The sequence below is a fragment of the Dipodomys ordii genome, unplaced genomic scaffold, assembly GCF_000151885.1.
Source record: "Dipodomys ordii isolate 6190 unplaced genomic scaffold, Dord_2.0 Scaffold20, whole genome shotgun sequence".
NCBI lineage: Eukaryota > Metazoa > Chordata > Mammalia > Rodentia > Heteromyidae > Dipodomys > Dipodomys ordii.
The window spans coordinates 3,657,240-3,684,973 of NW_012267236.1; the positions used below are offsets into that span (position 1 = coordinate 3,657,240).

Here is a 27,734-nt window from a genome sequence, read left to right on the forward strand (position 1 = left end):
TTGGCATAGAATAAAATCATGTTCATTTATTTTTTTTCTGCATCTTAGAATTAGAAGGCATAAAATTAAATATGTTGAATGTAATAAATTCATCCATACAAGTGCAAGTCTCCAGCTATAATGCATCTCATGGCAGATTTATTATTTAAAAATGTACCAGTAAATCAAAAAAGGGGAGGGAATATGTCCATTTAACTTTTATTGAAGTGTATGTAGGAGGTCTTCAGAAATCAATTATGAGCATGAAGATATGGCCAAACATAAAATCTATCAAATTCAGTGAAAAGTTGCTGACTTTAAGTAGTTGTAAGAATGACCAATATATTCTTTGTTAACAACCCCTCACTCTATAGTTTAAAAAAAAAGGATAAACATTCAGTAAACATTCTTTCCTAAGGTAGTTTCCCTTATATATCAGTGATTTATCCATTTCTTTGTATACACAAATTTGTTGAACAAACCAATCAGTGGTTCTCACAATTGAAAAATAAAAGCACAAAAAAGTTTACACTCTTGTACAGGTAAATAAAAGGTCACCTTGAATTAAACTGGATCTCCTTAAGGGCATAGTATAGTTTCAGTTTCATTACCTATTACATAATTAGTTTCTTACATACAAATATTGACATATTTGGCTTGTGCTTCGAAGCCTTTGTGTCTATGAAATCCACATCAATGCAGCTCATAATTGGAAGTCACTGGGGAGGTCTTTGCTGCTGCCTGGTTTGACCTGATCTCGTGTTAGAGACTCCTCAGCACCTGCTGTGGCTCGGCACACTTCTGAGGCATCATCAATGTCAGGGTCCAAGCCTTCGGGGCATGGAAGTTTCAGCAACTCTTCTCGCAGTTGAGCAGTGTGACGCTAGAGGAAGAATACCACTATGGTTAGAAATCTAAACTCTAGGAATCTAGCACAGTATCTCAGAAAGGACCTCAATTTTCACAAAGCATTAGGCCTACAAATATTTATTGATCACATCTGTGTGTTGCTGATCACTTTAGTACACAGTTAATATGTCAGGCAGGAAACAAAACTGCAAGAAATCCCCACATTCAAAATTTACTGAAATTAACATGCTCAAAGATCTGTCAAAAGAGCTGTCAGTACTATGTACCTTGCCACAGGACAAGCATTACTAATGACTCACAGTACATCATTAATTTGACACAAACAGTCTCTTAAAAGGCAGTACCCTTAGCTTGTCATTTATACTATCTATCTCTGGCTCGATATTTTTTTTTTATTTTAGTCGATCATGCAGCTTGAACTCTAGGTGCTGTCTTTTAGCTCTTCAGCTCAAGGCGAGCACTCTACCACTTGAGCCACAGAGCCACTTCTGGTTTTCTGGTGGTTTATTAGAGGTAAGAGTCTCACAGACTTTCCTGCCTGGGCTGGCTTTGAATGGTGATCCTCAGATCTCAGCCTGCTGAGTAGCTAGGATTACAGGCATGAGCCACTAGCGCCCAGGTTGATTGCCAACATTTTTGCCTGAGCCAGCGTCCAACTGTCAGCCTCCTGCCTACACCTCTCACGTAGCAGGGATGATAGGTAGGATTACATTACAGGCATGAGCCACCAGTACCTAGCTCTGGCTCAATATTTTTGACAAAAAGAAAGCTCCACAAATTAAAATGAACCAGGTTAGCCAGACATCAGTAATTCTTTCTACTCAGGAGGTGGCCAGACCAAGCAGAAAAGGCTAGGCAACACTTATCAATAATTATCCACAAAAATGCTGGCTGTAGAGCTGGGCACTGGTGGCTTATGCCTGTAATCTTAGCTACTCAAAAGGCTGAGATCTGAGGATGCAGCCTCAGGAAGGAAAGTCAGCCTAGGCAGGAAAGTCTATGAGACTCTTATCTCCAATTAATCACAGGAAAGGCCAAAGTGGTGCTGTGGCTCAAATGGCACAGCCTTGAACAAAAGGAGCTCAAGGACAGTGTCCAGGCCCAGAGTTTAGGCCCTAGGAGTAGCAAAAATAACAACAAAAAACAAAACAAAACAAAACACAAAAAAACCAGCTGGAAGTAAGTAGAGCCGTGGCTCAGGTGGTGGTATACTACTAGCCTTAAGCAAAAAAGCTCAGGCGCAGCACCTAGGCCCTGAGTCAAGTCCTAGGCCTGGCATAAACAAACAAAACACACTGAGATACAGTTCAGCGGTGAAGCCTATGCCTGGTATATGTAAGACCCTAAGATCCATTCTGAGTATCACAAAAATCCCACCACAGCAAAAAACAAACTGTTATTTTAGTCACTGCAAACAAGTATTTATCAAATACTAAGCCTTATGTAAAATGTTTGCTAAATGTTTCACCTTACTTGCCCCACTAAATTTTAAGAAAGTTTAGCAAATTGAGCAAATAATAAGGAACCTCTAAAGAGAGTGGATAATTCTGTATTGCTCCAAGCCAGGCATGCTTACCTTGAGGGCCGCTGCATGGTGAGACATGGTCCTGCCCACACGCTTGTCACTGCTATACTGCTGGATGTCTGCAATCCATTCCTCACACTGGGCCATGATCTCAATTCTTTTCAAGTAGAAATGTTTGTGTATAACCTAGAGAACAAAATAGGTTGACAGAATTAAAAGTATGTGGCATTACCAAAAATAAAAAATGCAATTTCAGACACTGCAATGTTTTTTCTGTTTTCTGTTTAAATTTTGTGGACTCTTTTAGCAGGGAAGAATCAGGCTCCTGATTACATATATCAGATTACATACGCTGCTCTCCTCAGTTCTACAATACAATGTCCCAACTTACTCAGAGATCAGGGTGTGCGTATTTTCTCAAAAGGTACATATACTCAGAAGGGAACTTTTCCAAAACATAATTTCTAGCACAACACAAAAAAACTGGTGACCAAGGGAGATTGTTTAGGAAGAAAACTTTTGTTTTGTTTTGTTTTTGTTTTTTTTGGTTGGTCATGGGGCTTGAACTCTGGGCCTGGGCACTGTCCTTCAGCTCTTCAGCTCAAGGCTAGCTCTCTACCACTTGAGACACAAGCACCACATCAGGTTTTCTGAGTGGTTTATTGGAAAAAGAGTCTCAGTGACTTTCCTGCCTGGGCTGGCTTTGAACTGCAATCCTAAAATCTCAGCCTCCTGAGTATCTAGGATTACAGGTGTGCCACCAGCGCTCAATCAAAAAAAAAAAAAAAAGAAACTTCATGCATACTCCATTATTACTGATTTTTAGGGTCAATTCTAAGCTAAAGTATAGCAGATATTGCTAATAATAAAGTATTTCACTAATTGAACATACCTCTTTAAAACAGGGTGAAGGGTTTCTGATTTGTTCTAGCATTGCCCATTTAACCGTTGCTTGTCTAATGTTTCCATCATACTCGCGAGAGCTCTGTGTGCCACTTGGAGTGCCTCTAGACCGTTCATATCCTGGTTCATTAAAGTAAGGCTCAGCTACTAATATAAGGGACTGGACTGACACCAATACCTGAGGAAAACAGAAAATAAAGAAATTTTGCTATTAAACTGATAACTTGCTTTAACCACTGGAATCCCTTTTGTTTTTTTCAAGGGTGCTGGTATTAGAGTTTGAAGTCAGTACTAATCAGTACATGGACACTGTCCCTGAGCTTTTGTGCTCAAGCTAGTGCTCTACCACTTGAGCCATAGCTCCAGTTCCAGCTTTTTTGTAATTCACTGGAAATAAGAGTCTCATGGGCTTTCCTACTCAGGTTGGCTATGAACCACAATCCTCAGATCTCAGCCTCCTGAGTAGCTAGGATTACGGGTGTTAGCACTGACACCCAGTTTATAAGAATCTTGTTTAAAGTACTTGTTTGAATATTTCAATTACTATAAAATTGATATTCATGATTAAGACACTTACATACTTTATTAGTAAAGCAAAAGTTAGGTATGAAAGAGCCATATACAACATTTATACATCTGTTTTAAATGATAGTGGAGAATTAATTAGAATAGAGAAGAATACTCTTTACAGAAAATACTTTAAAAAGGTTTATAAATACAGTAAATCTGTTTTGTTTGGAGGGAAGATGAGGTTTCATACAAGTCAAACTCCAGGGTTCAAGTGAAACCCTCTGACTAAGCTTCCCAAGTAACTGGGACTACAGACATGATAACATGCCCAACTCCCTTACCAAAGTAAACACTGCTCAAAGTTTTCTTACTCATACCCTTATAGAGCATAGAAACAGCCATATACTCTGAAAATACTCATAAGTAGAGCTACATGGGGCAGTTTTAAAATTTTATTCCAAGGAACAGCCCTCGCTCGCTTTCTCTCTCTCTCTCTCTCACACACACACACATAAACATTCCATATTAAAAACTTATTCCTAGACTTCATGATTCTAAGATTAACTTTGACAGTAAGTATTTACCAGAAAGCCTGGTTTGCTTGTTCCTGGTGAATATAATATTCTCAGCTAACAGGCCCTATAACTAGCTAATATAACATCTTTGTAGGAAGCAAAACATTAAATATCACCTTCCCATATATGAAAAAGGATTAATGACAACTTCACTTTTATTAGGCATAATGATTAAATAGTCATCAAATAAATATCTTAGCAATTGAGAGATAAATATCCTTAGAAAACTTTTATCTTCACTTAAAAATCAGATTTAAAAAAAATTATCTTTAAGTAGTTGTGCAAAATGGTCTCAATTAAAGACTCTTTTTTTTTGGGGGGGGGGGCAGTCGTGGGGCCCGAACTCTGGGCCTGGGTGCTGTCCCCCAGTGATTCAGCTCAGGGCTAGCGCTCTACCATTTGAGCCACAGTGCCACTTCCAGCTTTTTCTGCTTGTGTGGTGCTGAGGAATCGAACCCAGGGCCTCATGCAAGCAAAGCAAGTACTCTACCACTGAGCCACCATCCCAGCCCTTAATTGAAGACTTTTTAAATAGACATTTGAACCTGCAAATTGGACCTAGGAGAAGATATGGTTAAACAGAATGTATAAGTGTCCTTAAGCCTAAATTCAACTAGAGATAACTTGAAAAAAAAAAATCTGAGGTTCACTGTTCAAAGACAACGCAGGAAGAAAAGTCTTCCTGAGACTCTCATCTCCAATGAATTACTCAAAAACTGAAAGTAGAGCTATAGCTCAGTGGTAGAGTGCTAGCCCTTTTTTTTGTTATTGTTTTTTTTTGGTGGGTCGTGGGGCTTGAACTCTGGGCCTGAGCACTGTCCCTGTGGTCTTCAGCTCAAAGCTAGCCCTCTACTGCTTGAGCCACAGAGCCACTACCGGTTTTCAAGAGGGTTATTGGAAGTAAGAGTCTCATAGACTTTCCTGCCTGGGCTGCCTTTGAATCGTGATCCTCAGATCTCAGCCTCCTGAATAGCTAGGATTACAGGAGTGAGCCACCAGCACCCAGCTTAGAGTGCTTGAGCAAAGAACTCAGGGACAGAGCTCAGATGCTGAGTTCAAGCCTCATGACCAATGAAACAAGAACAAAAAAAGAAAGCTCACAAATCTATTTTTGAAAGGATTACTATTATTTTAAATCTAAGCCTTTTTCAGAAAAGTTTATGAATCGTGAGTATTTACAGTTTCAAATAGAAACCAATTTAGATTAAAGCTTGTTTTGTTTGAAGTCCACTAGAAGAAGCTTAAGTATATAAATAAACTTATTTTTGTATCTTCCTTAACATAACAACAACAAATGATTTCTGGTTGTCTTTCCTAAATACTAAGTTATAAATGAGTTTAAAATGTCTACATCATATTATCAATGTATTTGTCCATTTCTTTGCTGGAATTTTGAATTATTAAGACAAAGCATCAACAAAACCAGGATATTATACAAACTTGTAGATGCTAAAGGGTTTGTAAAGACTAAAGAACCATATGTCAAATGTTTTGCAAAGTTAAGAACTGCAAGTCTTAAGTTTTATGAATTCCAGGACAATACTTGTGAGCTTCAGACATGGTAAACTGATTACAAAAAAAGCTAGATCAGGGGCTAGGAAGGTGGCTCAGTGGTAGAGTGCTTGCCTTGCATGCCTGAGGCCCTGGGTTCGATTCCTCAGCACCACATAAGCAAAAAGAAAAAAGCCAGAAGTGGCGCAGTGGCTCGAGTGGTAGAGCGCTAGCCTTGAGCTGAAGAGCTGAGGGACAGCACCCAGGCCCAGAGTTCAGGCCCCACGACCGGACCCCCCCCCCAAAAAAAGCAAGCTAGGTCACAGTGAAGAAATACATAATATCAGTAGTGTATTAAATTCTATTCACAAGGGTTTAGGCCTTCTCCCAGTGTGATCTGGGAGCTGTGAGAAAACCATATCATCATTTAAGAATTGAAGAACTAAAAAGAGTGCACTTTTTAGAATAGTGGTATTTTGACATAACTGAATTTTTGTCTTATGTCCTAACTTGAGTTTCTAAACTCCAGATGAGACTTTACTAGCTAATCATCTGTAGGCATTTAACATTATTTCCTACCATTCTATCACGCAAGGGAAAGGATTAACTACGTTCATTATTAACCACTAAAATATTATTCAAGCACACAGTTCTCCATTTTGAAAGTGAAATTGTCAAAATTTTGTTTACTTGCAAAAAGCTTGAGGTCTGAGGATTCCACTTCTCCTCTGGTCTTCCATGCCAGGTATTTAAGATGCTTAAACAGACCTGAAGAAAGGAAAAGGGAAGAAATATAAATAGAATTTGAAAGGAATGTGTAAACACAAACTGTCACAACTATAGGACTAAAGCAAAATTCTCTAAAATCAAATTACTTCAGTTTTATGAACCCAAACAAACTCCCAGGAGTTAGTCTGTCAGAGTAAATGGTCACAACTAGAAGTAAAACAAAATGTTCTCATATGGCTTCATATAAACATGAAGTTGGAAAAGGGAAGAAGGCACTGATCCTCTTGGAAAAGTATTAGGGATTCCCAGGGTTCCTTGAACACACTTAAAACATATTAGATATTTATTCACTTAGCAAGACTGAATGTAAGCTATTTACCAAACATATGTGTAAACAGTTTGCTACTGGAATAAGATTAAGGATATATTATTTGTACATACAACAAATCACAAAGCAAAATAAAATTGGAATGTATTACATTATGTTTTCCTGGCACATAACTCACCAATATAAAAATATTATTGACTAGACACCAGTGGCTCCCACCTGTAATCCTAACTACTCAGTTCAAAGCCAGCCTGGACAGCAAAGTTCCTGAGACTCCTTATCTCTAATTAACCACCAGAAAAGCAGAAATAGAGCAGAAGCTCAAAATGGCAGAACAGGAAAGCTCAGGGACAGCACCCAGGCCTTGAGTTCACACCCCATGCCTGACAAAAAACAAAAACAAAAACAAAAAAAATCACTGGACTTAATTTTTTTTTTTTTGGGTCCGGTTGTAGGGCCTGAACTCTGGGCCTGGGTGCTATCCCTCAGCTCTTCAGCTCAAGGCGAGCACTCTACCACTTGAGCCACAGTGCCACTTCCAACTTTTTTCTTTATGCTTATGTGGTGCTGAGTAATCGAACCCAGGGCCTCAGGCATGCAAGGCAAGCGCTCTACCACTGAGCCACCTTCCCAGCCCTGGACTTAATTTTTAATAACAAATCCACAATTTCAAATAATGGCAACAAAACTGGACTAGAGATGTATCTAAGTGGTAGAGTGCTTGCTTAATGTGTGGTAAGTCCTGGGCATAACTCCAGCACAGGGGGGGAAAAAAAAGCAAAACTAAAGATACATTTATATTGGTATGGATCATAATTATGGTGGCAAAAAATACATGTTTTAGGACATTGGACCCCTGAGAATTCCATTTCTCCATTTGCTTAAGGAATTCATTTCTTAAATAAAATTTAGTGTTGTGTACCTCCAACTCTATTCGGGTTCTGGTATCTATCAAGAAAAGGCAATATGGCTATTTCTTTTCAGTTAAACAGAATCTATTCTTAGTTCTTTCAAACAAATCTAGGGCTACCTCTAGTTAAGCCTTTAATAAAACTAGGAAACTAACTCCATTCTTCTGATTTGACTTGGTGATAAAGAAACGGTAATGGTTCAATTACAAATATGAGGCAGATGAAAGTTTTGAAGGAGGTAAAACAGAAAATTGGGGGACATCTTTGATAAAACATTGACCGCAATCACTTTTCTCATCGTCAAAGGAGTAACTGCTTAAGTTGACATATTTCTTCTCACCTATTAGTTTTAAACACTCAATATTCAGCATGGAATGCATTGGTGAAATTACAACCGATTTCTCAAAATTATTTTGACAAGTAAAGATTTTTGTTTTAAAGGTTTCATTGTGGGGCTGGGAATCATATTCAGGATCATGTGAATGGCAGGCAAACACTCTCACTGAGTTATATCCCTAGCACTGACTATTCTTTTAAATTTAACTTTGAAGGTGGACTGTCACATGGAATTTCTTAAGTATCTCTTTCATCTTCTTCTTCTTCTTCTTCTTCTTCTTTTTTTAAAGCCAGTCCTGGGGCTTGAACTCTGGGCCTGGGCACTGTCTCTGAACTTCTTTTGCTCAAGGCTAGCACTCTACCATTTAACCCACAGCACCACTTCCGGCTTTTTCTGTGTATGTGGTACCGAGGAATCGAACCCAGGGCTTCATGCATGCTAGGCAAGCACTCTACCACTAAGCCACCTTCCCAGCCTTCTTTCATCTTCTTTTAAAACATGAAAATGTAAAAATCACTGAAAACTAATTTTAAAAATGAGTTTACCGATTGAGAGGGAAAAGGACAGTGGAGAATAAGGCCAAACAGGGCAGAAAGTTATGAGACTTTATCTCAAAAAGATTCAGTAGGCAGTGTTAAGAGAATCAAGGCTGAAACCAGACAGGACAAAAGCTGGAGATCCTAGGTGAAACAAAGAACAGCAGAAAAAGCTGTGGGGTGGGGCGGGGCATCTGGGAAGGTGGCTCAGTGGTAGAGTGCTTGCCTTGCATGCATGAGGCCCTCAGTTCAATTCCTCAGCACACAGAAAAAGCCAGAAGTGTGCTTTGGCTCAAGTGGTAGAGTGCTAACCTTGAGCTGAAGAGCTAAGGGACAGCACCCAGGCCAGAGTTCAGGCATAATGACTGACTCTCCCCCACCCCACCCCCCCAAAAAAGGAGAAAGAAAAGGAAAAAAAAGGTGGGAGGGGGGCTTGGATCAACTGGTAGAGTGCTCGTCTCACAAGTACAAGGACTTAAGTTCAAACACCAGTATCACTAATTAATAAAATAAATTTTTGTTTTTCTTTTGTTACTTTTGGTGTATGTGCCAGTCCTGAGGCTTGAACTCCAGGCCTAAATGCTGTCCCTCAACTTTTGTTATCAAGGTTAGCATTCCATCATTTGAGACCTCCACTTCCGGTTTTTTGGTGTTTTATTGGAGATAAGAGTCTCAAGGACTTTCCTGCCCATGCTAGCTTTGAACTGCAATCCTTAGATCTCAGCCTCCTGAGTAGCTAGGATTAGAGATATGAACCATTGGCATTCAGCTTAAATCTTTTGGCAAATGTCAGAATTGTATGTTTCATGAAACCATAAAAGATAGTTGTGATTGGGGGAGAGGTTTTGGAAAGCTGTGATATGCAGTGTTTTTGCCATTCTGCCACTTTTAGATATAGCTGAAAAGATGACTAAGGCTGGAAATACATAACATAAAGAAAGGATATAAGACCTAACAGATACTGCTGTATTCTTAGCAAGAGTAAATCTAAGTGTGCTTAATCAATTAATCTGTCAGTAATTTAAGATGATGTGTCTTTTGTAACACTGTTTGTTTCTACCCTTTTCTGTTTCTTTTTTTATTTCAGCTAATCTGTGCATTCAGGGAAGCCAAGAATGAAGAACCCCACATCTTCTTAGAAAAATGGTAACTAGAAATATCTTGCTTTAATTACAAAGAAACTTTGGATCCAACAGAAATATGTAACATTAAGAACTAGGGCTGGAGGCCGGGTGGCTCACACCTGTAATCCTAGCTACTCAGGAGACTGAGAACTGAGGATCAAGGTTCAAAGCCAACCAGGGCAAGAAAAGTCCGTGAGACTCTTATCTCCAATTAACCACCAGAAACTGGAAGTGGTACTGTGGCTCAAGTGGCAGAGTGCTACCCCTGAGCTGAAGAGCTGAGGGACAGCGTCCAGGCCCAGAGTTCAAGCCGCACTACTGACCCCCTCACAGCCCCCCCCCCGAAAAAAAGAACTAGGGGCTGGGAATATGCCTTATTGGTAGAGTGCCTGCTTAGCATGTATGAAGCCCTGGGTTTATTCATTAGTACCACATAACCAAAATAAGCCAGGAATGGTGCTGCGACTCAAGTGGTAGAGTGCTAGCTTTGAACAGAAGAAGCTCAGGAACAGTGCCCAGTCCCTGAGTTTAAGTCATCAGGATGAGCAAAAACAAAAACAAACAAACAAAAAAAAACCCCAGAAGACTGCAATTACATTACCTTGCCATCATTGTAGAGGTTGGGATTGAATCGCACGCTATGACCACCGGTTGTTTCAAGATTCACAAGTGGGGGTGAACTGGGATAATCTTGAGGAAAATACACATCAAATTCAAAACAGCCATTTGCATAGGGGGTGTCCGCTGGTCCCGTTATCAAAACCTGATATTCAGACGAACAAACAGAGGACTGTATACTTTCCTCAGACACCAACATAAATAATTCATCTCGTCCAGAATGTGTGAAAATGAAATTAGAAGAACTAACACAAAACTAGAAAACTATTAGAATGAAAATGATTGGGTTTTGGTGAAAATGGGCTATTAAAACAGATGCTGAGGGACCGGGAAGGTGGCTCAGTGGTAGAGCGCTTGCCTTACATGCATGAGGCCCTGGGTTCAATTCCTCAGCACCACATAAGCAAAAAGAAAAAAAGCCAGAAGTGGCGCTGTGGCTCAAGTGGTAGAGCGCTAGCCCTGAGGTGAAGAAGCTGAGAGGCAGCACCCAGGCCCAGAGTTCAGGCCCCATAACCAACCAAAACAAAACAAAACGAAACAAAAAAGATGCTGAGCCAGGCTCTGTTGGGGCTCATGTCTGTAATTCTAGCTACTTAGGAGTCTGAGATCTGGAAAAGACATTTCAGGGCCAAACTTGGTAAACTTCAAGGTCTAGAATAACCAGCAAAAAGCGAGGTTGGAGGTGTGGCTCAAGGAGTAAAGTGAAAGTATTAATAATAAGCACAAGGCAACAAGTTCAAATCCCAGTACCAGAAAAAGGGGAGGGGGGGAGATGCTATTAGTAGCAATACAATTTGGCTCAAGCAAATACTCTTTTTTTTTAAAATAAAAATCTTTCTGCTGATCTTTCAAGATGCTATAGCTTTTCACCAATAGGAGATTCTATACACACATTCATAATTTTATCTGAAGGAATGAAGATATTTATCTACTACTGCAACATATTATGACAAGATTTGCAGAGGATGATAGCTTCCTAGAGGGTGACTTGTAGTTCAAAAACCAGCAGAGAACCCAACAGTGAGTGTAAGAATTACGTAATGTATTTTAGACGTTTAAAATGTAGACAAATAGGTAAATTTATGAAATGTCTACAGATAGGTTATCCAATACAGCAAAGGAAGCAAAAGAAAAAACCTCCCCTAGGAACACAGGTAAGGATGGTTGACACATTATAAGTGAAGAGTATTTTTCTTCTCCAGGTGTCAGACTATGAAGACATTTTTTTCATGACTTTCTTAAAATTGTTACTATAAAGGTGATATACAGAGGGGTTACAATTTCGTAAGTCAGGTATCTTTAAATAGTTGTACAAAGGGGTTTCAATTTAAAAGTCCACTTATGTATAAAAGTATCCTAGTGACCCTTTCCATCTTTCTCCCCTTCTCCCTTCTGTCCTATGCTCACCAGTGTCCACAAGTTTCCTAGCTTTATCTTCACATATACATTGAGTAACACGGGCACAGTCACCTGCCATTTCTCTCTCTTTTTCTCCTATCACGCTCCAAGAAGACACGGTTCAGCTTCCTGGTATTCACTTTGTTAAACTGTTAACTATTCAAAGGAGGAGTTACATCATGGAAAACCACCCCTGCTGTACCATACTTTAATTGTTGTACATATGTATATCCCTGTAGATGTTTATTAAGGTTTGTATTTCAGCTCTAACTTCCAAGTTTCTGGTGGTTCACTGGAGATAAGTCTGTCACAGAGTTTCCTCATTGGGCTGGCCTTCAACCCCAATTCTTAGATCTCAGCCTCCTGTGTAGCTAGGATTACAGGTGTGGGCCACAGATGCCCAACAAGTCAGGACTTTCCTTGATGTTATATTTTCTTAGAATTTGATTTCAGATCAGTGTTAAAACAGAAAGGTGCAGATACTATATTACTATTACTTTATTCACAGACTTTTTGAGCTTGAAAATACATTTTCTGAAAGAAATAAAGACTAATTTTTAACAAGTAATATTATGAAATATAAGGGAAACATGGTGGATTACAAGAAATCCCGTACTCTCTTCTTACCAGTCAACATTGAATTTTTGATACTATGCTCCAGAACTGTAACAGATCAAATACAAGGCAGGTAGCTCTCTTTCTCTAAATTTTCATTTTGAGCAATATCCACCGAACCATTTCTACAAAAGGGCTCCTTTCACTGCAGTGTAGAGTGGCCACCAAATCTTACAACCCATGCCATTTCTAGTGTCTGTATGAATATTAGTGTAATTCGATTATACAGGAAAAGAATCTTCTACCTTCATGATGTCAAGTCGCTCCTCATCACAGCGGACAAATACACTAGAGGATGAGGACAGAGGCAGTGAAGTGGAAAGCGTCACAGCTTCCTGGGCAAGGCGGCGGGCTCTGGCAGCACAGCTCGCATCATTTGCGTTTTTCACCTGAGACATGTAGTGGTAATTTACTTTAAAACCCAATTTTCCATCTTCATCTTCAGAAACCATCTCAAATGTATCTGAAAGAAGAAGAAATTTTTAAAAACTGGACCAAAACTACCTGAATCAAAGGGAGACATTAGAATGAAAAACACCACAAAGGCAATTACTAGTGTCTTTCACCCAAAATGCAGAATATCAGCAAACTAGAGATGCCTAGAACTGCACTTACACCATAGGACAAGTATAAAACTTCCTTTGAATTTTATACAGTTATCAACTACATATAAAAATGGATATATCTGGAATCTGGGGGCTCACACTAGTAACCCTAGCTACTGAGGAGGACAAGATCTGAGGACGGTGATTTGAAGTTAGCCCATGCAGGAAAGTCCATGAGACTCTGATCTCCAATTAACCACCAAAAAACCAGAAGTAGCACTGTGGCTCAAGTAGTAGAGCCCTTGCCTTGAACTAAAGAGCTCAGGGACAGTGCCCAGGCCAGAGTTAAAGCCTCACTACCAACCAAAAAAAAAGAAAGGTAGAATTTTAAGCCAGGCACTGGTAATTCACACATGTAATCCTAGCTACTCAGGAGGCTGGACCTGAAGATCACAGTTCAAGGCCAGCCCAGGCAGTAAAGTCCTTGAGACTGTTATCTTCAATTAACCACCAGAAAACCGGAAGTGAAGCTGTGGTACGAAGTGGTAGAGTGCTAGCTTTGAGTGAAAAAGCTCAGGGACAACAGAAAACTGGAAGTGAAGCTGTGGTACGAAGTGGTAGAGTGCTAGCTTTGAGTGAAAAAGCTCAGGGACAATGTCCAGGCCCTGAGTTCAAGCCATACAACCAACTTAGTAATGATGTGTTACTTCAAGACCATAGAAAAGACCTCTCTTCCTGATTTGCTCTCTTGGGTAAGATACATAAGCTTTGGTATATGAAGGTTCTCAAGAAGGTCTAAGGAGAGGCCCACATGACAAGGATCTGTAGCTTCCTATTCAGGGGTACACAAATGAGCCTGAAAGTATAGCCTCCAGCTCTGGTCAGGTCTTCATGCCACTAAAACTCCTCAATAGACATTATGACTGCAAATGCATAAGATACCCACAGTCACCATTCCAGAATTTCTGACCCATGGAAACGGAAAGATAATAAGAATTAAGTTGTTTTAAACATCTAGGTTTGGGAATAACCTTTTATAAGAAAATAATGGGGTGGGGCGGGGGGGGGGAGTGTAGTTGTGGAGGAAAAGGATGGTAGAGGAAAAACAAAGGAGGAGGCAATAATGCTTGATAGGAAATGTACTCATTACCTTGATCATGTAACTGTAACCCCTCTGTATAGTATTTTTACAATAAAAAACCTATTTTAAAAAAGAACATAATTATTTGGTAAAATACAATAAATACTAATTAGAGTCTAAACAAGCTATCAATGCTTTGTTTAGACTTTCATTGTCTATGTTCTTTTTTGTTTTTTTTTTTTTGTGTGTGGGGCCTGAACTCTGGGCTGGGCGCTGTCCCTTAGCTCTTTAGCTTAAGGCTATTACTCTACCACTTGAGCCACAGAGCCACTTCCAGTTTTTTCTGCTTATGTGATACTGAGGAATCGAACCCAGGGCCTCATGCATGCGAGGCAAGCACTCTACCACTGAGCCACCTTCTCAGACCTCATTGTCTATGTTCTAGTAGATACAAGTATATAATACTTATTTGATAATGCTTAAACCATGTAAATAAAATAATAGAAGTTATTGGTTTTAATACTCATAAAAATAATTTTCAAGCTGGGCGCCAGTGGCTCACTCCTGTAATCCTAGCCACTCAGGAGGCTGAGATGTGAGGATCACAGTTCAAAGCCAGCCTGGGGAAAGGCCATGAAATTCTCATCTCCAATAAACCACCAGAAAACCGGAAATGGTGCTGTGGCTCAAGTAGATAGAATGCTTGCCTTAAGCTGAAGAGCTGAGGGACAGCATTCAGGCCCAGAGTTCAAGCCCCAAGACTGACAAAACAATAAAAAGTAAAAATAAATAATAATTTTCAATGAAATGATTCTTCAAAAGTGTTATTTTTTTTTTTTTGCTGGTCCTGGGGCTTGAACTCAGGGCCTGAGCACTATCCATAAGCTCCTTTTGCTCAAGGCATCACCCTACCACTTAAGCCATAGAGCTACTTTCAGTTTTCCTTTATCCTATTTATGTGATACTGAAGAATCAAACTCAGGGATTCATGCATGCTAGGCAAGCACTCTACTGCTAAGCCACATTCCCAACCCCCAAAAGTATTATTTTAAAAGAAACAAAATATATAAAGAATCACGTAAGCTGAGCACTGGTGGCACACAGTTGCAATCCTAGCTACTTAGGGGGCTAAGATCTGAGGATCACAATTTGAAGCCAGCCAGGCAGAAAAACCCGTGGGCCCCTTATCTGCAAATAAGCACCAAAAAAGCCAGAAGTGGACCTGCAGTTCAAGTGGTGGAGTGCTAGCACCAAGACACCCACCCACCAAAAAAAAAAAAGACTCAATGAATAGATAACCATCAGATAACCAAACTGAGTCATTAAACTCTTGCCAAATGTCACCTTTATGGAAAACCTGAGAGGTAAGAAGAGCAAAACCTAAATGACTTCTAAAAAGGGTTTCCATGCTTACCCGACCATACTTTAGTGTACTTTTTGGAATATTCAAAGTTCTTTGGGCAGGTTCTCAGAATATAAAAGCACAGAAAGAAGAAAATGAATAGGAAACGAGAAAAAAAGAAGAAGAGCCCAGACAGTAAAAGCTAATAACAACCATTAAATTTCAGAACATGCTTCAAATATAGAATAACACTCTATGAGGGACTGATAGGATCTTTTCATCCCGCCTTCCTAGTCAGCACTTTGGCTTGAAATGGGAAAGGAATAGGACGTATTCTAAAGGCAAATCTCATGGAACTCTTAAAGGTAAGAGAGTAATAGAATTTACTCAGAGTTCAAGGTCTTGATTTCTGTTACACCATGATGTAAAATAATGAGAAATGGAACAAGGTTAAAGAGACAGCTCAATGGTAGAACAGTTACTTAATATGTATGAAGCCCTGAGTTCAATTCCTAACATTACAGGAAAGTAGTAGAAAGAAAACAATCACACAAAAAATAAAGATGTTCTAGATATACATAAAGTATAAATTGTTACTCTCGCAAAAGAAAACTTAAAATCTTTAATTTTGAAAAATTAACAATTAATAGCACTATTAAAAAGCTGAGAGCATACAAAATAAAAAAATTCAACTCACCAAACTGCAATTTCTTCATAACAGCCACGTATTTTTCTTCAAGTGACTTTAACACTGATAAAGGTTTAGGTTTCATAGCAGTTTTCTTGGAATAGTCACCTAGTTTTTTTTCTGTTATTTAATATTTTAAGAGAAATAACATTAAGTATACATTTTTTGAAGAACAAAATAAAAAATACTTATATAATTCAAGTTCCAAATTTCAAATACTATTAAACTTTTCACAATCAGTATTTCGCCATTTGAATAGTTTTTTTTCCTACTTCAAAATCAGTCTTCTATTGCTACTATATGAAATGGCAATTAAACTAAATTCTCATGCAAATCTTAATGTACTATTTCCTATCAATCAAATGGCATTTTACAATTTTATTACTTTCAGTGAGAAAAAACTATTCCCTTATGAACTAAAAATGTACTTTGTAATTCTATACAGAGGAGATAAATACTGTACAGTTACAAGTTATTCATAACTAAAGTCTGACAAAGAACAAAAACTGACAGGGAACAAACATTTGAAGTAACAGAGTCAGAACAGGAAGTCAGTTTTCTGTAGTTAGATGCCTAGTAACATGAAAGTGCTACTGTACCTTGATGCACTTGCCGTAGATTGGTGGTGGCTGCAGAAACTATCTCAGCAGTCTTTTGGATATCGGGCACCAAAAGAGTAAGTCCTTCTGGCTCTTGATCAGATGTATCTGGTTTAATGCCTGTTTTAACATTTTCCCTTTTAGATCTGATTTTATTTAATATGGAAAGAAATGGGGAAAAATTAGATTTTTAAGAATGGAAATAAAAACCTGCAAAAATCAGTAATAATCTTTTAAAAATTGAAATGATGAAATAAACTATGCAACCTGTAGGCAGGGACAGGACTTGGAAACTGGGGAAAAGTGAAGATGACACTGCCCAAAAAGAAATGTACTCATTACCAGACTTAAGAAACAATAACCCATCTGTACAATACCTCAATAATAATAAAATTGTATTTTTTTAAAAACTGGAATAAGGGTGTACATTTCATTTGTCATAAATGATAAGGGGTAAGTTCATTATTGCTAGCTTAAGGTCTAAGATAATAAATGAAGTTATGGAGCAGATACTCCCTACTAGTTAAAAGAAAAACATTGTACAAATGTAACATTATTTAAAAAACAAACAAAAAAAAAACAAAAAAAAAACTCAAGCCTGGCTTGAGTGGCTCATGCCTGTAATCCTACCTACTCAGGAGGCTGAGATCTGAGGATTGCAGTTTGAAGCCAGCCCAGACAGCAAAGTCCATAAGACTCTTATCTCTAATCAACTACCAAAAACCTAATGGTGCTGGGGTTTTAAGTGGTACAGGGCTAGTCTTGAGCAAAAAAGCTCAGGCAAGTGCCCAGGCTCTTAGGTTAAGCCCCAGAACCTACCCCAAAACAAAAACAAAAACAAAACAAACCCCTCAAGAAACTATCTGTCCTTAAGAGTCTTTACCTTTAAAAACATAAGCATCTGAAGCAGGGCCGGTGGCTCTCGCCTTTAATCCTAGCTACTCGGGAGGCTGTGATCAGATTGTGATTAGAAGCCAGCCAATGCAGAAAAGTCCTTGAGACTCCAATTAACTACCAAAAAATAAAAATAAAAAACAAAAAACCGGAATTGGAGCATGGCTCAAGTGGGAGAGTGCTAGGCTTGAGCACAAAAGCTCAGTGACAACATCCAGGACCTGAGTTGATGCCCAGGACTGGCACATCATAGTAGTAACAACAATAATAATAGTAATAATTATAAAAACATCTGGTTATAGAGAAATCTTTTCTAAAAAGAGAAGACAAGGGAATCCAGACATGGGAATCTTCAGAGACGTGGGAATGAAGGAATCATATGCAGGTTTTTATAACAATGTATTTCACTCACAATATGTTAAAAATAAAAAATGATATGCATAGTAAAATACAGGTTTACTCTATCTTTCCACAACTGTTTCTACAGACTGGACATTTAATGAAACACTATGTTTTAAAGTCATTTTTCTGCCATTTCTTACCAGGATGTAAAATGTACCCAATCTTACAATTAAATTGGATATATTCAATTGCATTTTTTCTTTTTATGTGGTGCTGAGGAATCGAACCCAGGGCCTCATGCATGCAAGGCAAGCGCTCTACCACTGAGCCACCTTCCCAGCCCCTTCAACTGCATTTTTATTATCTTTAGTTGTACAATTAACATTCAGCAAAAATCCTTTTTTTTTTTTTTGGAAAGTTGTGGGCCTTGAACTCTGGGCCTGAGTCCTGTCCCTCAGCTCTTCAGCTCAAGGTTAGTGCTCTACCACTTGATCTACAGCGCCACTTCTGGTTTTCTGGTGGTTTATTGGAGATAAGAGTTTCACGGAGTTTCCTGCCCGGGCTGGCTTTGAACTGTGATCCTCAGATCTCAGCCTCCTGAGTATCTAGGATTACAGGCGTGAGCCGCCGGCGACCAGCTTCAGCAAAAATCTATCCCAATGAATATAGTTTTAGTACATGATTCACAAAACATCAAAACTAAACATTATTTCCTTTTTTTTTTCGTCTTATCAGTAGTGGGGCTTGAACTCTGGGCTTAGGCACTGTCCCTGACTCTACTGCTTGAGCTACAGCACCACTTCCCATTTTCTAGTGATTTATTGGAGGTAAGAGTCTCATGGAGTTTCCCAGGCTGGCTCTGAATCGTGATCCTCAGATCTTAGCCTCCTGAGTAGCTAGGATTACAGGAGTGAGCCACCGGTACCCTGCTCATTATTTCCTTTTCTTTTAATCTTCTAGTCCAACCCTCAGCACACATTATACATATAATAAAACTTGACTGCTTAGTTTGTTTTTTAGTTTGTTTTGTTTTGGTGTCAGTACTAGGGGCTTGAACTCAGTGCCTCTCACTCTCACTTGGCCTTTTTACTTAAGGATGGCACTTTACCACTTGAGTCACAGCTCTACTTCCAGCTTTTTGATAGTTAAATCGAGAGGAATCTCACTGGCTTTTCTGCCCAAGCTGGCTTTGAACCAGGATCCTCAGATCTCAGCCTCCCAAGTAGATAAGATTACAAGTGAGAAACACCAGCATCCAAGAACTAGGTAAGAGTTAAAAAAAAAAAAAAAGACTATCTTCTTTAATCAAGTAAATAGAAATGTTAAAAGTGCTTAAAATAGTATATGTAGAAGTATAATCGAAACTATATCACTTATTTTCCTTGATGTAAACTTGTCAACAAAAGGATGCTGTCCTTATAGTAAAATATTTCACAAAGCAGGCAATACATTCATAAAAGTAATGATGGGAAAATAATATCAAGAAGCATTGTACTCATAACCTGTACAACTACTTAGTAATAATAATAGAGACTAAATAATAATTGAAACAAAAATAATGTCATCTAATGTTGCCAGGTGCCAGTGGCTCACGCCTGTAATCCTAGCTACTCAGGAGGCTTAGATGTGAGGATGGCGGTTCAAAGCCAGCCTGGACAGGAAAGTACGGAAAGTCCGTGATATTCTTATCTCCAATTAACCACCAGAAACCCAGAAGGGGTGCTGTGGCTCAAGTGGTAGAGTGCTGGCCTTGAGCTGAAGAGCTGAGGAACAGCGTTCAGGCTCAGAGTTCAAGCCCCATGACCAGGGGAGAAAAAAAAATGTTAATGTCCAAGAAAAAGAGAAATTTGATATTCACAGTAAAATATAAGTTCACTATTAGATATCATCACAAAGATAAAATCCTGCTTAGAACAAATTCAGTGTTTAACCTCAGGTAGGTAATAAGTAGATAATTAAAACCCATTCCTGTTGGTAGCAAAAGCACATGGATACAGAATTAATGCACGTGTTTTGAATATGTTTCCCGCAGTATATAAAAAACTAGCATCCACACATATTTCTAACTACACAGTAATATGGGCTTAAGTGGAAAAGCCAAATGTGTCCCTGAATTACTTCCTTGGCCCTGAGATGAAAGAAGTCATGGAGAATACACATCCACTTTCCTTTGCTATGAGTTATCCACCTGGCACTCATATTGTATATCATTTCAATGATCAACTTCTGTATGTGTGTACAGGAATATAAGTGTAACAACTGTAACAATATAGTTAATGTAGAAACATTGGGTGTTTTTACTACTACAACCAAAACTGTACTTGACAGCTTTATCTGGTCATCGTATTGACTTATTTTGACAGTTCTAGAGATTGAACTCAGGGCCTAATGCTTCCTGGGCAGCTCTGTCCTACAAAATCTTTTTTTTTTTTTTTTTTTCAGATAAGGTCTTCAACTGTAGCCCAGGGAAAAACAATCCTCCTATGTTTACCTCCCAAGTAGCTGAGATGATAGAGGTGAACCACCACACCTGGCTTGTTTTTCCTAAAACACTGCACTCATTTTTTTACCTGGGCAGATCTTGAATCAAGATCCTCTTATCTCTGTCTCCCAGGGATCTGCAATTACAGGCCTGGACCACTTCACACTGCCCTGAGTCTGCTCTTTTCTTAATAAGAAATTATTCAGACAGTAACTCAAGCTCTTAATTATATTTATAAAAAGCTATTAATAACCAGTGTCAAACACTGACAAAAAAAGAGCAAACTGTTAACAGCACCCACTTGGAATGGACAAGGATTTTTTTCCTCCCTAAGTATAAAGGATTTGCTATTACAGAGACCTCCCCCGCCCCCCAAAAAAAAGCATTAAGGGCACTAAACTATAAAAAACAACAACAGCAAGCTGTTTGGGGGGAAATAGTAGTTATAGCGATGATAAAATTGAAATACAGATAATGTCTTAAAGCATAACATCAGTCAGATTATCCATTATATTCATAACAAAAGACTTCACTTAAAGAAACGTATCTTTCTAAACAGGTAAGAAAAGTGTGAAAGCAAAGGACACTTTTTCCAGAAAGGATATCTTCTCACTGAAAAACCAAGAAACTCTGAAATAAAGCCCAAGATGTGTGTGTGTTTGTGTATGTGTGTCTATTTATGTATATATGTATGTATGTGCATGCATGCAACTTTAGGCTTTATTTTATTAACCACCTAGTATATATAGATTACCTTCAAAATATAAACTTCAAGCTCTGTTTACAAATAACAATTTCCTAACTCCAGTTGTACAAAGATTAGTGGGTTATTAAAATAGACTAAATATGATGGTAAGTTTTGACTTTCTAAAAAAAAATAAGAACCCAGAGTCTTTTATCTATTGTTTAAAAAAATCAAACGAAATCAATAAATGTTCTCCTATCTCATATGGAGGCCAATGGTTAAATCATAAAGAAGATAAACGTTTACCCAGGGTTCTAATGAGAATTTTTACTTCAAAAGTATCTCTGTCAAAAATATACAGGGGGAAAAAAAAAAAAAAGCTGGGCATGGGTGACTTACTACTCAGGAGGCTGAGATCTGAGGATCATAGTTCATAGCCAGCCTGGGGAAGTAAAGTCCATGAGACACTTATTTCCAATTACCTACCAAAATAGGGGAGCTGTGGCTCAAGTTTTAGGGTACTAGCCTTGAGCAAAAAAGAAAGGCTCAGGGACAATACCCAGGCCCTGAATTCAGGCCCCAAATACAGTGGGGGAAAAGGGTACAGTGGTGTAGGGAATAATCTCCAAAAGGTAACAATATTTAAAATATATGAAGGACACACACTACCTGCCTTTCAATGTTCACAGTGATTCATTGTCTGACATTAAACTAAAGCCAGTAATCTCATTTTGTTTTAAGGTTTAGGTTACTGTCAACCCATATGTAGGCCCAGCTCATGAAAAAAGGCCATACCTTAGCTCACATCCTGAAGTCTGTGTGAAAAGCTATTTGAGTTCAAGGCACCTAGCTGGAAGTAGGCCTCTGAGACTGACAATGGATCCAACATGGTAAAAGCAATCAGCGACGGCCGCTACCATGATATCCGCTGCTTTGTGCATACGTTGAATCTGGTTGTGATCACTGCCCTGAAGAAATATGAGGAAGCAACTGAAGTTTCTACTATTGCATAGAATTATCTGTAAACATTCCCACTAGGCTGTGAATTCCAACTCAATAGCTAATAAGTCAGGCAAATTTGGCTCTGTGAAATATAATCTGGACTAGGATGTGAGCAAAAAGGGCAAATCTTTCTTCTGAAAACAAAAGGGTTAAAAAAATACCATACCTCAACACAGTTGTATTAATCTTAACCATCCAAACTGAATTGGATATTAAGTCTAAACAGACATTAGAATCGGGTTCTTTTATTTATACTGAATAAAATGAAAAGAACTTAATACAGCTATTTTCTTGGTATAGGAAAGACCTATTTAACCCCCAGCAATCCTACATGTCTAAGGCATTTTAAAAATAAAGCCACTGGAAGAAGTTATCTGGAAACTACAAGCTGAAATGTCTGGATCCAGAATCATTAAAAATTAACACTTCAGAAAAAGATGTGAAAACTATAAAAGAAAGTTCTTTTATCTATGAAACTTCATTTACCTATAAAACAAACATCACATTATCCTTCTTGGTTCTGAAACTCTTTTACAATAATTGTAGCTCAAAATGAATTAAGATTAAAGATAAATATTTATATATAGTAATAGTCTGAGTATTGAAGTTCAAAGCTAGACCAAGCAGAACAGTCCATGAAATGCTTAGCTGGATATAATTAATCACCAAGAAGCTGGAAGTAGAACAGTGGCTCAAGTGGTAGATTGCTAACACTGAGCTAAAGAGTCTAGGTACAGGACCCAGATCCTGAGTTCAAGCCCCAGACCTGACTAAATAAATAAATATTGAAGTAGCAAACTCTTTGCTCCTAATGTCTCAAGAAAGCAAGAAAGTAACTGGGGAATTGCATCAGTCAATGATGCCAAGAATTCTGCAAAATTGTCTTCCATGATCAAAACTGTTTTAAACTCTATGATTTTTCTTTTTGTTGTTGTTGGTTGTGGGGCTTGAACTCATGGCCTGGGCACTGTCCCTGAGCCTTTTTGTGCTCAAGGGTAGCACTCCCACAATCACCTCTGGTTTTCTGAGTGGTTAACTGGAGATAGAGTCTCACAGGGACTTTTCTGCCTGGGCTGGCTTCAAACCATATCCTCAGATCGCAGCCTCCTGAGTAGCTAGGATTACAGGTGTGAGCCACCTGCATTCAGCTATGATTTCTTTTTTAGTTTTACTTCAACTCTTTCTAAATGAAAGTACCAGTTTAATTTTTAATAGTTTGTAACAAAGTGGAAAAATTATTTTAATCTTGGAAAATATAAATAGGAAGTGTGTGCACAAAAATCAGTCAAAAGCCTTAAGAAGTCTTCTCACATATATTTGTTATTTTGATTTAAATCACAAATTGAGTTATAATCATTTTAGTCCAGATTAAGCACCACCAGACATAATGAAGCACTTCATACTATCTACCAAGCAATAGAGGGGCCTCAAATTTCAGTCCTCACCATATGCCCAAGAAATAGACAACTAAGACAAAGAAAAGAAAGCAAAGCAAATGCTTACTGCACCGTCCTAATATCAAGCAAAGATTGATAAACAATTGAATCTGCTAAAGGTCACGGAAAAAAGAAATTTGTAAAAAAAATTATGATACATTAAATGTTTCTTGGGGAGGGAACGAGGCCTTTAAATTTGTAGGTATGAGGAGCAGAGGTAAGAGGAGAGAATAGAAAATGTTTTGCTAATAGAAACAAAAGCATGAGGTCTAAAATTTAATCAAATTACTGTTTAGGTTTAAGAAAAGTAGGAAACTTCTACAAATTAAGTTATTTTAAAGTAAGTGGTGCTGTGGCCATAGTTCAAGCCCCATGATGGACAAAAACAATAGGACAAAAACAATAACAAACACAAAACAAACAAAGCAATGAATTTCTGTGAACTAGGAAGAACCTTTGAAAAATGTCCTTATCAAAAGAATTAAATTGTCGTGGCCTGACAGGGATTAAGGTTTTTTGAATAGCAGCAAATCCTTCTGTCAAATTTTTGTTAAAATTGTGAAATACCAAATATTCTACAATACAATTATTTGGCTACTGGAGTCCACAGGAAAATACCATAAATAATCAATTTGTTTCTGCCTCTGAAGCAGCAATGAACTGCCACATTTATTCAAAAGTAAAATCAAACTGCCATCACTACATGTATCAGACGCCAGTGTGTACATGCAGGCACACACACACACCTCACTTCCTGGTAACTGGAGTGGCTAACTGAGAGATAAGAGTCTCACAGACCTTCCTACTCCAGCTGGTTTCAAGCTGTGATTCTCTGATCTCAGCCTCCTTTGTAGCTAGAATTGTAGGTGTGAGCTACCTACCCAGTTATGGCTACACTTTTGACCTCAATCTGAGATAATATAGGCATGAGGGACCAGCAAAGATAAATTTGACCAAGACCATGTGTAAAACCCAATGGGACATATCTTCACCATGAGATTAATTCAATTTGTCACACAACACAGCTAACTACATTTACATTCAAGTGAAAACAGTATACATGTAGAAGTTTAAAATATTAACATTTCTTCTGACATTTTGTTCCGTTTATGGCAGAAGTCTCAATATGTTACTAAGCCTGGCTTCAAACTTGTGATTCGCCATGCTCCAATCTTGGGACTCTTAAGTATGTATTCATGTGGCTCTTTCATAGCAGTCCAAAATAAAATGTTGAAGAAATTGTCACAAAAGGCAGAGCATTTGCTTATTTCATAAACATTATCCTATTGTATTAATGTATCAATTCTTCAAATTTTTCATAACAAAGGAGTTTTGATTAACTGAATTAATTAAAAGAGCAAGAAAATATAAAATGGCTTAACCTAATTCACCAGCCAGACAGCAGACATATAATGAGGCTTCGTCTGCTTTGGCAATCTACCAATTATTAATTAGGCTAACTAGAATGTGATGCATTCATAGCAAAAATATGCTGCCTTTTACTGCCCTAACACAGTTCTAATGTAAATTCTTCAGATAATGAAAAAAAGATAAGTGAAAGGAAAATATCAGAAAAAAATGGAGAGTCCACTTTATTGTTTAACTTTCTAAAGTTATCAAAAAGAATTTTTAGTTGAAATTATTCTTATGCAGTCTTTAACTCCTATATGAAGAGCAGAAAAACTTTCTTTTTCTATTTCTCCTTATTTTAAACCTGCTGTACAAAAGTAAATCCTTGTTAAAATGTTCACCATAAAGAGAAAAACTCACAACATACAGAAACCTGTTTTGCAGGGCACTGGTGGCTCACCCTTGTAATCTTAGCTACTCAGAAGACGCAGATCTGAGAACTGTAATCTAAAGCAAATCCAAGAAGACAAATCCAAAAAAACTTTTTTTGGGGGCGGGGGAGGTCATGGGACTTGAACTCTGGGCCTGGGCACTGCCCCTCAGGTCTTCAACTCAAGGCTAGCACACTACCACTTGAGACACAATACCACTTCCAGTTTTCTGAGTGGTTTATTGGAGATTAGAGTCTCATGGCCTTTCCTGCCCAAGCTGGCTTTGAACCAGGATCCTCAGATCTCAGCTTCCAGAGTCACTAGGATTAAAGACAAGAGCCACAATACTCGGCCAACAAAACTTTTATCTCCAGTTAACCACTAAAAGCTGGAAGTGGAGTTATGACTCAAGTGGTAGAACATCAAATTTGAACAGAAAAGTTGAGTGAAAGGGAGGCCCTGAGTACAAACCTTAGTATTGACACCAAAAAGTTATTTTTGCTTCATTGTTATCATTTACAAACTGTACAAAGTTATTTCCTTGCCAACTACCTACGGCAAGAAAACAAAATATATACCTAGAGAATTTTGAGTCTAAATTCTATATAAAGTCATGGCTGTGATTATTACTAAAATTTTTTAAGTGTAAATAATTTTATATTTATTAGAATTTACCCACAATAAGGTAAATTGGCATATTCTCAAGAAACTAAAAAAGAAATGAATAAAGCACAGAGGCTGAAACAAAAATACTACACTCATTAAAAAGAGAATGCAGGAAATAACTTCCATTTTCTTTCTTTCTCTCTTTTGTTTTATTGGTGCTGGTCTTAAGGGCTAGAACTAAAGGCTACAGCACTGGTGCTAAGCTTTTCTGCTCAAGGCTAGCACTTTACCCCTTGAACCACAGCTCCACTTCCACTTTCATACTTTTGTTTTCTACTTGCCTAAAGTCACCAATCTGCTAGTTAAGAAAAATCCATGTCCCCAGATTTGATCTCTCATACTTGATATAAAATGAAACATTGTAACTATGAGCTGGTACATCACCATACACCTAACTGAAGTGGTCTTTATCAAGTATATAATGTTACTTATCCTTTGACACTTCCTGTGAAGTTTTTTCTTTTCTTTTTCTTTCTTTTGTCAGTTGTAGGGCCTGAACTTTGGGCCTGAGTGCTGTCCCTCAGCTCTTCAGCTGAAGGCTGAAGGTCTACCTCTAGCCTCAACCCCACTTCCAGCTTTTTCTGCTTACATGGTGCTGAGGAATTGAACCCAGGGCCTCATGCATGCAAGGCAAGCACTCTACCACTGAGCCACCTTCCCAGCCCCTCTTTTCCTTTTCTTTTTGTCTGTTATATGGCTTGAACTCAGGGGCTGGGCACTGCCGTTGAGCTCTTTTACTAGCCACAGCTCCTCTCTGTATTCTGGTGATTAACTGCATGTAAGAATATCATGGACTTTGCTGCCTGGCTCTGATTGGCAACCCTCAGATCTCAGCCATCTGAGTAGCTACAATTACAAGCATGAGCCACCAGCATCTAAATGTTTGTTGTTGTTTTTTTTTCTTTCCATTTTTGAGACAACTTTTCACTCTGTAGCCCAAGCAGGCCACTCAAGTTCCTTTAACTTTAGCCTCACCTCCCCAGTGCTACAAGTTAGGCTGTACACCACCACATCTAGCTTGCAAAGACTTCCTCTCTCTCTCTCTCTCTCTCTCTCTCTCTGAAAGAATTGATTTCCTCCCACACTCTGAAGGCCTAAACATTAAAAGTTATTACAAACTAAAGAAGCCAGAAAATAATTTGGAATTTAAAAAAATGAAAAATTAGTACTTTTCTATACTAGGCAGGCAACCAGAAATAACTATTTTCCAACTTGAGGGTAAGAAAAGTTTTCAAACTGGGGTCAACAAAGTGAATTTCACTTAAATTTAAAATAAATGGTACACTTAAAACAATAACAACAAAGACAGATTTCTTGTGTCCGTATCTTGGGGTTCATTTCACCTAGCATTATCTTATATAGACATACATAGTTTTTGAACTTTTCAGCTCATCTGACAAGACTGTCATATAAATATACTAATTATTGTTAAATAAGGGAAACCATGAGACCTAAACTTCTTTGGGACTGGCTTGCTTCACTTAATGTGATTATTTTTTCCAAGTTGTACTATGAGATTTTTTTTTTTTTGTTGTTTCCTTCATATGTTCTTCCCCCTATGGTATATCCCCTGTTGTCACTGTACTTAATTTTGGTACAATGCATCTTGTATATAGATTTGTCTAATCTGGAGAAGGAAAGGGGAATAACAAAACACTGAAACAAGGACACAGGATGACCCACTGCAACAATGATACCCACAGGACAGTACATTAGAAACTGACTTTACAACTTCGGGGAAG

The 27,734-nt window shown here is 38.3% G+C and overlaps 1 protein-coding gene across 1 annotated transcript in view; it reads right to left on the reverse strand.

The window, feature by feature from the left end:
• Positions 1-27,734, reverse strand: part of Birc6 (baculoviral IAP repeat containing 6) — a gene marked incomplete at its 5' end in the record, with an annotated part of 230,437 nt that continues 202,703 nt past the window's right edge. The window contains 8 exons of the mRNA XM_013013525.1: positions 1-862; positions 2,426-2,560; positions 3,267-3,455; positions 6,544-6,621; positions 10,420-10,581; positions 12,695-12,912; positions 16,115-16,225; positions 16,705-16,850. Coding sequence (XP_012868979.1) covers positions 683-862; positions 2,426-2,560; positions 3,267-3,455; positions 6,544-6,621; positions 10,420-10,581; positions 12,695-12,912; positions 16,115-16,225; positions 16,705-16,850 — 1,219 coding nt within the window. The remainder of the gene's footprint in view (positions 863-2,425; positions 2,561-3,266; positions 3,456-6,543; positions 6,622-10,419; positions 10,582-12,694; positions 12,913-16,114; positions 16,226-16,704; positions 16,851-27,734) is intronic.